We start from the raw sequence: 14,851 nt of genomic DNA on the forward strand, positions 1-14,851 counted from the left end.
CAGCAGGTCCAGGCAGTCAGAGGACTGCTTCAATCTTTCACTCACTTGTACTTAGTCATTTTAGCGAACACCTCAGATACTGTTGGCTGGTTCGTGTTGGTTGTGCATCTTTTTTACAGACGCCATTATAACAAAACAGATCACTGCTTATTCACGAGTCCTGCAGAAAAAGTGATTGACAGGTGGTAAATATGTGTGTATCTTGTCTTTATTCATTTACTGTATGATTTGTTTATGGGTAAAACAAAGACCATCCAGGTCAGGTAGTTTAAACGGTAGGCTACAAATAATTAATTGGTCTTTAATTAATTAATTAATTATTCATAATCGAAAATCGAATCGAATCGTGCCTTTAGAATCAAAAATGTAATCGAATCGAGGATTTGGAGGATCGTGATACCCTTAGTTGTAGTCGCGGAAGAAAGTGAAAAGCAGACAGGGGAGGAGGGCGATTGAGGAGGGGGATTGGTAAAATGAGGTGCCGGCTCAGATTTCAGAGGAGCCGGATCCGGCGTGTTCCGGCACAAATTGAGCCCTGCACCTACACCTTGAAGAAAAACCCTACAGTGGTGTTCATCAGTTTGAAAATTTATTTTCATATAAAAAGACACTCTATGAAAACAGTAGAGGACTACTTTGTACAATCTTATGTATAAAAAAACTTAAATGGTGCAAGGAGGATTCTCTGTGGTAGCCATCTTCTTTAGCCAATGGGATCGTGTGTGCTGGCAAGGGGAGGGATCTGAAAGTTTCAAACACGTCAAGTCATGAAGAAAACATCCTGCTGGTCAGGAAGTCCAGGGAAACATATTCAGTCTTCAATCCGTTCACACCCAGCTGTTGTTCACCATTCAATTTTCAACGATCATCCTCCTCACAATGCACATATCCAAAATACATATCTCATAAATTTGATGTGACTGTAAGGCCATTCTCAAGTAGTTTTTTTCTTTTTCTTTTTAAAGAGCAATACATAAATCTGTTCAAAACATAGTTAGTTTAGTGGGGTTTTTGGGTGTAATGCTCCAGTTTCATTAAGTAGGACTCTGTAAACATCTATGAAAAACCCAACACTCATATACATAGACGGAAATAGAGTGGGATGACAAAACATTGAAACAGCTGATGACTGCATCAGATAAAATAGCAAAACAAAAAACAAACAAACAGGCACTGTAAAAAAAGCAGGGTTTGCGTACAGGTGTGTGGTTGTTAAGACGGCATCTTGTAGAACTTAAATATCCAGCTCACCTGTTTGGTTAATCTTATTGATTTTTCAAAACAAGGCTACAATTGCTTTTCTCAGAACGGAAAGATAAATGACCTCACTTTCTTATAGACTTAATCTAAAATTAACCCCTCTGGTTGCATTTGTCTTGTTTCAAGTGGGATTTGTGTTTGTGTTTTCAGCATTGGAGGCAGGCACACCAACCATGATGCTCTCGCATCAGTTGCTATTATGATTATTGAAGCCATTGAAATTAGCGTTAACTTTAATCTTGGTTAATCTTACCCGACCTAAAAACCTTTAGAGTCAACCACAAGTGTGGTTGAGGTCAACAGAGTGGATGATTTTACTCACTCGTAGAGTTTGGTCTCCATTACACTTACACCCCTAAACCTCATTCTCATCCAAGTCAGGGCACCCCTGTCCCTCTCAGAGTGGGATTTAACTGGTGTTTCATGCATGCTAAGTGGGCACACTAAATACCACACACACTCTAACATGCCTTTAGACCAGGAGACTGAAGCTTAATAACACACTTACTATTACCTGGCCTCTGTTATCTCACTCCTATCCGGGTCACGGCACCAGTAGGGGATAAAGTCACTAACAAGGACCCTAAAGACCACAGCCTCTAATGTCAAACACCAGTGTGCCACTTGAGGTCAGGAGAGTGAGGTTTTTCACTTCTTTTCCACTCAATCTCTGAATTCTCACAACCATCCGGGTCACGGCACCAATTTACACATCCAGTACTCACCCTGCTCTGAGCAGGAATCAGACTGGAAACGGTGGCACGCAATCTAACAAAACAGTCAAGACTGTAGCCTCTAACAGTCACTAGTGTGCTTCTTGAGACCAGGATTCCACTCAACCCTCAAAAACACAACCATCAGGGTCACGGCACCAACGCAACCATTCCAGTTTAAATTACTCCCCCAGAATACCAGCTTTTGTTTCTGAAATGGGTGGTGTGCACACTTATACTAAATAGCACAACCTCTAGCATTACTTGCTAATGTGCCTTTGAGGACTGGGGGAAGATTTTTTACTCGCACAACCAAAATATATTCCTACATATTCTGTATGCAATATCACAATTATGCTACAGTACTGGATACCAGCACTGCAGATCAGTGTCAACCTTCTGACAAACAGAGCTCTTGTTCGTGTGATATTGCTTATCTCATATATGAGAGTAATATTCTTGACTGCGGTTGAGAAGGGAGACGAGAAACTACTTTTAATTGCCATGGTGGTTTGGAGATTTTTCAGGCGGAAGAGGCGGCCCATGTTCCCCATTAGTGCAGATTACTTGCAAAGGTTAAAATGGCATGCTCTAGTCTTGCCATCTGTGCCTATATGATATGCTGACTTTAGGGATCTTTGAGCAGATGAAATTTGCGCCAAGTAAGAAAATGTCAGGACAAATCGTTATTCTCCCAAGATAATTACCACACCTCTCTCGCTTGTTCGCCCTCTCTTTCTCGCTTTCCGAGTCTCCATGTGGAGTTACATCAGCCAACACGACTAATGAATGGGTTATGAAGAGGAGAAGGGTTGACAAAGATGACCTCGGCAGCCTGCTTAGCATTAAGCTAACTGTCAAACTCCATGGATGGAGTGCAAAAAAATCAGTTCAGCTAGAGTCACTGGTTTTCAGTTTCACAAAGAGCTACTTTTTTAGCGAGAGTAGAAGTGAAGCACAACATAAAGATGGCAAAGAAATGTGGAAACTTCCCTGACAGCAGAACTTTGCGTTGGTTAAAAAAAACTTCTCAGTTTGAATTGGATAAGCCTGATACCAAGTTCCAAAGCTTTCTATGACTGGAATGCGCATTATTTTGGTTGTTTTGGAGATGGATGCTTCCCTTAAGTGAAATGATTTGACATTTATCACACATACAATTCTGTAAAGCGTTTTGGAAAGCATGAATAAAACACAATCCCACATGAAATGATACCTGAAGTTTGACTGTATAATATAAAATAATATATATATATATATATATATATATATATATATATATATATTAAACAAAATAATGCACAAGCATTCTAAATAAAATATAGAAAACAAAAGAAAGCTAGATAAGCTTTTGTGTACAGTACGCCTGATGCAGAGGGGGGAAAAAAAGCAGAGGATGGCACATATTAATAATCGCTTTCAAAACTTCCCCTCCCTCTCCCCTGACAAACAAACAAACCAAGAAAAAGGGAAACAGAACTTGAGTCATCCAAGAAATGCGAAGACAGAAAGGGGGGAAAAAAACCCTAGGGGGTTATTAAACAGTGTGCGAATCATCAATACCGATTTTTCTTTTTTTTTTCCTCTATAAAAAAAGAAGGGTGCAGAAATATTATTTTTTTTTGTTAAATTCCCAAATCATCAAACAGGTGAAAGAGAATCCTTTCTGGAGTAAAATCAAGACATTTCAGAAACAGTTTGTTAAAAATTTGTACCATACTCTCCAGGCCTCACTCTTTCACGTAATGTCTCTGTGTGAAAATATAGAATAGAGCACTCTTCATCTCTGGTTTGTCCTGTAAACGAGTACAGAATCCTTTAGAAACGCGTCTTGCTGAAGATCACTGACTGAGTGAGTATGTAAGAGGGTTTAGTTGTCTCTTAGTTTGTTGTGGGTGTGTGTTTTTCTTCACACTTCAGTCTGGAAGTCTCCTTCGGATGTGTCAGGTGTGTTGACGGAGGATGTGTCCCAGGGTTTACTGCGTAACTCCAGTCTGTCCTTGTGTTCGTTGGAGCCACACGTCTGCTCAGGGGTCATGGTCTTAAAGCTGTCCCAAGATCGCTGGTCATCTGTGGTGGACTTGTCCTGAATATGCACATACAAAAAAGGGAACAAAAAGATTGAAATTAAAACCTGAGCAAGAATGTTTACCATCTACAGCCTCATATACTCTCTTTATATAGATTGTAATACGCATGAATTCAATACATATAATATATACAGTTGAAGACAAAATTATGGCACTCATAATATTTTTTAAATATTCATAATACTCTTTAAATGTATATGTGTTTACATATATATATATATATATATATATATATATATATATATATATATATATATATATATATATATATATACCGATTGGCTGATAGCCTGCAATATTATGCCAGTAACAGTACTCGACCGACCTCTTCACCCTTGTATTACTCCGCCCACAAACAGCAACAAGCACAGGACACTCTACACTCTACAGACGAATATTCTTGCTGTTGGGCAACATAATGTACTTTTGAGGCTTTTTTAGTCAAGAATATAGTTGTTTAGATTGGACTATGTAGTTTATTTATAAGGATAATGACTATCTTAAAATATTTATCATTTCTGAGAGACAGTGGCCATTAGCCTGTCTTTGAAAAAAGACAGTTGACGTTGTCTATCAACAAGGGTCGCATAACAAGCCCTTAGAAGATTAAAATGGTAATTTTTTACAACAGCTGATCAAATCATTATTATACTGGTAAGTGATATTCTGAGTCGATTTCTCTCTTTTGTATGTTGTAGTGCTGTATTTATACCATATAATTGTTATGTATTAAATGTGAAATGGGACTCACATATCAGGAATGTGTTGTGTTGGCAGAAACAAAGAAGAAATTCCCGCATGTCTTTAGCGTTTTTCCTTATTGCAAACACAACAGCAGTTTGGTAGTGATTGTGCTGCTTTTTCCGGGGTTAATTATTGCGATATCCCAATTGCAACAGAGAAATACTGTAGACTGTGATAGACTGTATACTGTAAGGAGAAATCTCTGTAGATGGATGGTATTTTATTTCACATTCAGCCTTATAATCTTTAAATGTGAGCAAAATTCCCTGTTTTGTCATCACTTTAGACATTACACTAAAGAATCATTCAAACACTAGCTCTAAAGTGTTATTGGTGAATTAGTAAGAGCTTCTGCTGTTCTGACGTCAGATGGTGAATGAATGGTGGAAGAAAGTAGTTCCTCATACAAAAAGGTTTTTAGACTCTCCATGTTTGATTTTCTTTTCCATATACACGATTGTGCTGTCTAACTGTTGTATTAACGCAATATCACAATCATAGCAGTGCGGTATGGCTGTATATCAGCACTGGTGGGACAACACATGCCTCCCACCAGTGCTGAAATACATTCATATTGCACTGCACTGCTACTTGTGTCATATTGCTCATATATATATAAATATAATAAACAAGTAATCTAAAATAAAAGGTATTTTTGAGTGTCTTGTCCCTATTTTAACTTTAAAATAATCTTTCTATATTTTGGCTAAAACATTGCTTTTTTATTTGATTGATTGTTATGATTGTACTATTATTATTATTATATATTTTTTTGTTTTCACTTACAAAATAAATCCACACTGTAGTGTAAATAAAAAAATAATAAAATAATAATTCTATCTAAAACTAACTTAAAAAAAAATGTGATTATTATTATAATTCATTTATTATTATTATCTGCCATTTTGACCAGGTGTAACTTAAACAAAAGACAGCACTGTCTCAATGTGATCTCTTGGCTAAATAAAGGAAATAATAATAATAATAATAATAATAAATAATAATAATAATTTACATTTTGATTAATCTTCTTATTATTATTAATAATTTTATTTTTTGTTTCCTCAAGAATGATTTTCTCCCTTTTGTTTTTGTTTATATGGATTTTTTGTATTTATTTTATTTTTAAAATGATCTATATTACTAGCTCCTTATTTATTTATTTATTTATTTGTTTGTTTTTCTACAGAACACTGTTGTCCAATGAATTGCCCAATTAACAAAAAACTTGCATAGCTAACCTAATTAAACTAGTCTTTAATTTGCACTAACAAGCCTTTAATTTGTACTTTTATTTGAAAATTAGCATCTAGCAAAATGACTAGTAAAATATTAAGTACTGTCATCATGGCAAAGACATTAAAGGAATTAGAAGAAAATTACAAGAAATTAGTCACAAGGAAATATTAAAATAACTATTAAAAATTCTGTGGAAACAAATCTTCTCTACATTAAACAGAACTTTTAGAAGACTTCAAATTTCACAGGAGGGCTAATACTTTTGCTTTCAACTGGATAGAACTGGCTAAGCTGTGGCTAAGGTATGAATGTATCTATGCAACCTTTGAACATCTTTGGATCACATCTGAACAAAAATACCACAAACTTTAAATACACTGCAAAATAGCATTGTTAAATAAAATACAATTCCATTTTTAACAATGGCAAAGCTGAATGTTTAGCTAATCTCAAGTGTCACATGATCCAGAAATCCTTTTACTTTTGTGCTAAAGCAGCCGTTTACAACTGATCAAACTGCAAGACTGATAACATAGCAATACTGTTTTGTAAAATAACACTGTTTACTGTATTTTTGATCAACTTTATAAATGAGCAGGTTGATAAATAATTAACACACATTTAAATTAAACATAATTTATGCAATGTATAAAAAACTAAAATATTTGGTTAAATAACATCAAAATCCACACCCCATTCCAAATGTTTTTCAAAATTGACAGCAACACATAACTGTGATATTGTATCAAAACAAAGAATCCTATTGAAATCCATAGTTCTTCCAAGAGTATCCCAAGCCTGAAAAAAAGCCATGTTATGTCATGTGTAACGCAACTAATGGAGAGGTGCTCGGGCATTTATAATTCACATTTAATGGGCCTTAATACACGTTATAACAGCAGCATAAAAACGAAACGATCTTCTTGCATTATGACTTGTCTACAACATACGGAGCATCGTCTGCATTAGTGGTGGTATATGGTGCGCTTTATTTCTGCCTATTCCAGGTGTTCATTACTCCAGATAGCCAGAACACATACACTCGCCATACCCATTAAGACTAATGATGTATCCTACAGCTATATAACCTCTTAATGGTAGGTAAATGGCATGATAGGGCAGATTAATCTAATCGCACAGAGACTGGGGCAATATGAGGCTCGGATTGTAACCACTAGAGCCAGGTTACTGGAAGAGGACTCGTCACAACTTCTATTCCCAGCTTCGTTAGAAAATGAGATGTATGAAGCTGCATATCTCGAAACGTTTGAGGCGATCAATTACAGGGTTGCTGTCAGCTCGCCCTCAGCTCAAACGTCTGCTGATTGTGTGTGTGGCGGATTGGGAGATTGGAAAACATCACGTAAATGACTCGTCTGAGGTTTGTCTGTGAATAAGTTTCTTCCACTTGTTCGTGGAAATGGAGGTACGAGCATTCATACACCACACATACAGTACTATGCAAAAGTCTTAGGGACCCAATTACATTTGTTTTAGTGTGAGTACTTATTATTATCTTTATTAAAATACAATCAGAAAATACAGGGTCTTAATTGTTAGAGGAAGATGAAGAAATTAATGAAAAGTACTGGAGTTTCTGTCTTGGTTTGATTTGCATTTCTGTTAGAGGTGTTGTCAATGTTGTCTGAAATGATGATGTGATTGTAATGGCTGAAAAGTACAGATTTTAATTCGTCATGTAATTTTTGCTAGAAAGCACCTAATTTGTAAGTTTTTTTAAATAGATTTCAGCATGGAAATACATTCCAAACAAACTGCTAATGTAATTAAATCATATTTGGAGAGAAAAATAGCTGATGGTACCATCATGAAACGGCCTCCACGGAGTCCAGACCTGAATATTATATACAGTATTTATAGGTAATATTTTAGGCAGTGCTTAATTTGTAAATTGCGAGGTCTCTGAACAGATCGGGGTAACGGCTCCTGCACGTTACCAGAGGAGGGAGAGGCATCGAAGAGCGAGGGGGTGGGGATGTTGCGGATGAAAGTGAAGAGGGTTGGGAAGTCGCAGAAAGAAGTTAAAGGCGGGGTATGGGTATGTGTGAGGAGAGGGATTGGTAAAATTATGTGCCGGATCAGATTTCAGAGGGGCCGGCTTGTTCCGGCACAAATTAAGTAATTATTATAGGCAGTATGAGATTCACCTGAAAAAAAAAAAAAAGATAGAACTTGCTAAATCTAAGGAGGGACTTTTAGAAATGCTAAACATTATGGACCGGTTTTAGTTTGTTGTTTAATTTCTACAAGAAAGCCCCTAATTTGTAATCGTTTTATTTTTCAGCATGATAATGCTCCCAAACACACTGCTTATGTAATGAAATCATATTTGGAGAGAAAAACCAGCTGATAAAAACCCATCAAAATTGGTCTCCAAAGAGTCCAGACCTGAATATGATATCCAGTATGTTTAGGCAATGTTATAGGCAGTATGAGATACTGCTGAGGAGAGAAAGATAGAACATGCTAAATCTAAGGTTTCTTTCACACCTAGATGTTTGTTTCAGAACCTGTCTCATTTGCCCAGTTAATGCAGCATACGTTTGGCATGTGTAAAACCCGCAACTTCTCCAACTTTCTGCACTGACACCTCGAAAGAAAGATCAACAATAATCTGCTTCATGATCTGACTGCAGTCTCGGTTCATCTGTTATTTCTCTCAATAATTTAAGCCCATAATGCTTAATTCGAACGTTTTCTTAATAGATTATTTGCTTCAATAGATAGATTTTTACAAAATTTGACAACTGAAATGATGCTGAAAAAATCTTACCTCTCCGATTCATATTTAGTGACGATGTCTGTGGGTGTCAAAAAAAGTGCACCTTTTCGCGTATAGTGTCTTATTGTTTATCATCATAAATTAAATTAACAATGTATGACAGCTCAGCAGAACTCATGGGACTCTGAAAAATAAACCCTGAAACTGACCAAATTTGGGAAGAGTTTACTCACACGTGACTTGTTTTAACTATTTTGGTCTTTTTAGAAACTTTGTCGTGTGAAAGCGAACAACACCAAGAACACAAATAAACATTGTAACAATTTTATCCCTATTCACACATAATAATGTTATAATTTACTTCTCATTATATTTATTAAAATAGAGCCATAAAATATAGTTTTGGGTCGTACTGTATTGTTTAAGACAGCGATACAAAGATACGGCTAGAGAGAAAAACATAGAACATGCTAAATCTAGGGATGAACTCTTAGAAATGCTGAAAAGTACAGACAGGTTTTAATTTGTCACTGAATTCCTACTAGAAAGCACCTGATTTGTAGTAGTTTTATTTTTCAGCATGATAGTGCTCCCAAACACACTGCTAATGTAATGAAATCATATTTGGAGAGAAAAAAAAACTGCTAATTAAATTGTCATTAAAGGCCTCCACAAGGTCCAGACCTGAATATTATATACAGTATGTATTGACCTTATACAGAAGTGCGCTCGTTTTTACAATTGTTTTAGAACTTCCGATTCAATCGCCTATGGGTGAAAAGACTAGGAATAATAAACAGCAGTAAATGGTCAAACTACTTGCTTTACCACCAAGTGTTTGCATGACTATACAGACAAAGCAGGATACTATAATAAGAGAATATCAGTTTGTAACATCAAGCAGCAAAACAAGCTGTTTTTAACAGCTAAAAATGAATGGAAGTGAATGAGACCGGAAGTTTCGAGTAAAAATGATTCAAATGGCTGCGCCCACTTGTACGTGGAAAATAAGGTGAATATGCAGTATGAGATTCATCTGGAAAAGATAGAACATGCTAAATCTGAAGAGGAACTCCTAGAAATGCTGAAAAGTACAGTCCAGTTGTAATTACTTATTGAATTCCTACTGGAAAGCACATCATTTTTATTATGAGATTCACCTGGAGAGAAAAAGAAAGATAGAACAGGTTAAATCTAAGAAGGAACTTTTAGAAATGCTGAGACGCTTGATATTAAATAGCACATAATTTCAGAAGACAACAAAATAGTTGCTTATGCTAAAGAGGTCATTAAACAAAGCCCTTTGACACTAGTATTTTGATTCCCAAAGTAATTTTGTTCTGAATATTGTGTACATATTTCACATATTTACTGTATTTATTAAATGTAGAGTTAGGCCCAAACGAATTCTGCACGCAGATTTCTAGCCATCATTAATTCTGTTTATTTACTTGAGTAAATGTGTGTAAATCTGTATTTATTTAGTTTTTTTTAATTAATTAAAGTAATATTATTGACTAATATGAAACTGTTCATTAGATTTATGTACAATGCAGTTTGTACAGTCATATTTTCTGTCTTTTAGTAGAGATATTATATGAAAGACTTGCTTTGTTTACCAAATAAAGTGAATCTAATTGGATTTGCATTTTAAACATTAAATAAAGTTAAAAAGGTATTACTTTTTTATTTTATATATTAAGGTTTTAATTAGAGTATTCATTCATTTTCTTGTCGGCTTGGTCCCTTTATTAATGCTGGGTCGCCACAGCGGAATGAACCGCCAACTTATCCAGCAAGTTTTTACGCAGCGGATGCCCTTCCAGCCGCAGCCCATCTGCAACCCAATCATTCCACGGAAATCCACAGATTTTTACCAAAATTCTCCACAGAAATAGCAAAAAACGTCCTCAGATTCCGTCTAGGTATAGTTCACCCAAAAGTATTGACCCTGCACTTGCTCCATACAGTACCTTTTTGATATATAGATTTGTGCAAAGGGCTCCCAAAGCTGGTTGTGGCCTCAGAATTTTGCACAGTACTGTATATATACACACTACACTCTCACACACACCGAATGTCTCACTCACAACATAAAAAAAAACAAAAAACAAATTAGGAGCTACACGTAAGCAAGTTTCCATCCACAAGGGGGCGATAGCAGCCTGACTATGACTCACCCAACGTAACAGGCTGACAGTTGGCAAAATGGATACAAAAAGCATAATCTGGCAGCCCATTTGCATGCTAAACGCTGAAGAAGGAACATTTTGTTGAGCAGAAGTGTTGTTAATGCCGAAGAGGAGCCCGACTTTATTCCTAAGAGAACGCTAACGTGATTGTGCTGCTCTTGCGTATTTCCTTTCCCCTCTGTCTCTCTCTCCCGATCGCTCTGCTCCCAACAACCCTCCTTTCACTTCCTCTAGCTCTCTCCATCTCTCCTTGTCAGGCCTTTTCTACTTACACTCGAAGAATTCTTTTCACCTCCGGCAGACGAAATGCTCCATCGCTTTTCCCTCTGTTGCAATAAAAATGAGGATGGGAGGAAAGAAAAATAAAGCGAGAGAGGCAGAGAGAGAGAGAGAGAGAGAGAGAGGGGGGAAGAAAGACAGGTAGAGAGTGAAAGAAAAAAGAAGAAGGAGGAGGATCACAGTCACTGAACATGTCTGCGGGGAAAGCCACGCTTCTTTGAATTTTACCTTGATGGAGGAGTCTATACATTCAGTCTCGGAGGCATGTACGCTCCTATATCCCCCTTTTTTTTTGCAGAGACGACTTAAATGTCTACAACACTACAGCACTAACTTTAGCATGTATGAACTATGTCGGACATGTCTGTAGTGAAACTCTGGAGCAGAGGAAGAGGAAGATTGAACAGTGCACGCTATAGGGAAGGAGATTCTATGAGGTTTTGAAGGCAAAAATTATATGGAGACATAATCTGTTTTAAAATAATGTTGCCTAACTTCTAAAACAGCATAGTGGTGTAACAGAAATGTATTTTTGACCCTTGGAATGCTCTAAGAATTGTTTTAGGTACTACATAACTTAGTTAACTGCTACTCGAAAATTGGATTGAGCTGTTACTCTACGTAGCTTAACTACACTAAAAGCTACTCTGGAAAATGTAGCAAGCTAAGCTAAAAGCTAGTTGGCAAAAGTAGTTAGCTACATCTAAGCTATTTTTGCAATTTTCATTTTTAAATTGAAGCAACTTAAATTTAGGTCAATCATATTTTAGTGATCAATAAAACATATGAGGCGTAATTATTCAGTCCAACTATTTACTGCGAATGATAATGTATTAAAGATAAACTAATTAAAGTATATGACAGCAATAACAAAAAATCCAATAAAACCAGGTGTTACACATTTAAAATACTATAGTAATTTATAGTAAATGGAAAGTTTTATGAATGAGCATTATATTGTATATATATTTACAACTCTTTATTAATAAATTCCACTACAAAATATAGTATCATCATTAACTAATAGTAATTAGTAACTCCTCTCCCTCATATTTCCATTAAGCAAATTTTTAGTTTTAGCCTAATTTTTTGGTGACGTCACAGACTGGAGCAAGTGGTGGCGGTAACGCACCAAAAGCTTTGCTGTCGTCCACCATAAAACAGGAAGAAATCGTCGTTCTCGCCATTATATTGATTTACTTTCATCGGCTAGACACCGGCCTCACAGCTCCGTAAATGTCAGTGGTGTTACTTATTGATCCACGATCAGTAACTGTAGCTTGTGTGGACGCTACTGCTCTACTTGACTAATAAAATAGCTTTGCTACTGAAAAGATATTTGATTTATAAAGTAGCAACGCTACCGCCACGCTACTGAGAAATGTAGTTAAGCTAGTAGTGTTAACTTGTAGCGATGCTACTGCCCAACATTAAGCGAAATAAAGGAAATGTGGATGTACAAGTTGTGCCTCTTTACTTTTATTCATACATTCTTTCATGGCTTAATGGGATAGTAAATCATCTGGGTACTCTTGCATAATGTTTTTGAATATCATACATTAATTTAGATGTAGTCATACTTAGGCATGGGATGATACAGTAACTGTCTTCAAGATCTACCGAAGTTTAAAAAAGTCAAGGTTTTAAAACCTGCTATATCTTTCCTAAGGTAAGATTTTTTAAATGATCTTTTAGGATAACAGCAATACAATAGACTAGTTCATTAATAATTAATGGGAAAAAGAGTTCTTGAGTCTTGATTGAAAATGCTATTTTGGATTTATTTTAGCATTTACCTAAATGCTAACAATGCAGTAGATTGCATCAGTGCGCGCCAACTTATACAGAAATGGGCTTTAAGAGGTAAATAAGAGAATTTAATAAGACAAAATATAAAACTATTAACTTTCAATTGTTTATTATAGCTATAGAAATTATATATTGATTGGTGAAAACGCACATGTTGTTTCTATAATACAGTAAGATCTCAGTTCAAAACGATAACCACCATTTTTGGATTTTTTTCAAAAATATATTCTTTTACTTAATGTGAAAACCTGTATTCTGAAATCTATATAAAACTCTCCAGTTTTAGTCATTTCCAGAAATGTTGTTGTTTTGTTATTGTACTCTTCAATGCACAACATAAAAACATGATATCTGAAAATGCCAAAAAATGGATTAAGGAGACTGAATCAGTTATATAATCTGTGGTGCATTTCAGCAGTGGGTGGACCTAAACATCTATTTTGACACTCTACTCACTGTGCTCTCTAATTGGAGGATTTTAAATATAGCACTATGGGTAACGTAGTTTTTCCAACCTGAATTTTACTATCAAACCTAATTATTATTTTCTTAGTTCTAAGAATTTTGGCAAACGAATGCGTTCAGCAAAAGCATATTTATGAATATTATCAACATATTGATTAAAAAGCTTGGGTTATGACAAGTTATAACAGTGCAGTATGTGTGTTTAATTCAATCAAAATGTTAGATACATTTTAGCATTCCGAGACTAATTAGACTTCGCTATTTTTGTTTGATATCTTTCCGTTTTAAACTATTCAGTATTGAGGTTATTCACCATCTAATAGACAGTTTTTGCCTTGTTTTTAGTTTTGGGATATCAATGTAAGTCCCCGAAAGTCGAATAGTTTATGTGGCTACCCTAAGATTGAGACTTCGATCCCATCCAGTCAGAAAAAATCAAACATATCTGATATTTAGAGCCGGTTTTAAAACACTTATTGTTGTTATTTATCATACGTCTAGCATTGATGTACAGTACGTGCTTCTGCACAAGTTTGTTGTATCTTGCATTGATTTAAACATCTAGCAGTGTGTGTTTTTAGTGTATGATGCCCAGTTTATCTACTTGTGTGCTTACAATTATGACATTGATTCCTTTCCTGACAAAGGATATATACAATGCTGCCTTAGAAATTAGCCAAAATGCAATACTGACAATCTTTTAAAATAACCCTCACATCAGGAATATCTCAAAAAGGCTTTGTTAGTAGGCACTATGTTTTGATAAAGAGATGTTTTGTCTCCACAATTTCTGCACTTAGTCCTTATAGAGAACGCTATAGATTCTTTAACAATGGATTTCACTCTTTCTTCCCTTCCTCCCTTTCCCGAAAGTGTCGATGGTTATGAATGACATGAGCAAGAATACACAATCTGCGTCTGCAGTACCTTGAAGTGTATAAATTCAAAGTAATATCATTCAAATGACTTGATTTTCTGCATCCTGGATAAAATTACCCATCAATTCCTTCTAGTATTTTTGCCCACCAAAGAATGTTTTTTTTTTTTTTTACACTAGAATGATTCCCCATTTATGTTTCTACACAGTTGACAACTGTATCTGTCCTCTAGACAAAGAAAGTCTTTGGATTGGAGGACTGGTAATAGGTGTGTGCAGACAGCAAAGGGAGAAACGACAAAACAGCAGTGACCACAACCTACGGTATGTGTCCACCAACACAAATGAGAAAGCACAGGTCATGAAGAAGTCGACTGTTGCACAATGAAGCAAAGGAAAGAAGTGAAAGGAGCAGTGTCTACAGCAGCAGGGCAGCAAGT

General features: G+C 35.8%; 1 protein-coding gene across 50 annotated transcripts in view; it reads right to left on the reverse strand.

Moving 5' to 3' along the window:
* Positions 1-576: 576 nt before the first annotated feature.
* Positions 577-14,851, reverse strand: part of adgrb2 (adhesion G protein-coupled receptor B2) — a 554,448-nt gene continuing 540,173 nt past the window's right edge. For 39 of the 50 annotated variants that reach the window (XR_015515959.2, XR_015515958.2, XR_015515944.2 and 36 more), the window contains one exon: positions 3,540-4,059. Coding sequence is in view for 14 of the 50 variants with exons in the window: in XM_087294495.2 (XP_087150621.2) it covers positions 3,883-4,059 (177 nt within the window). In the remaining 36 variants the exon portion in view is untranslated. 50 annotated transcript variants of the gene reach the window in all.

The sequence above is a fragment of the Danio rerio genome, chromosome 19 (assembly GCF_052040795.2).
Source record: "Danio rerio strain M-AB ecotype USA chromosome 19, GRCz13ab, whole genome shotgun sequence".
Lineage (NCBI taxonomy): Eukaryota > Metazoa > Chordata > Actinopteri > Cypriniformes > Danionidae > Danio > Danio rerio.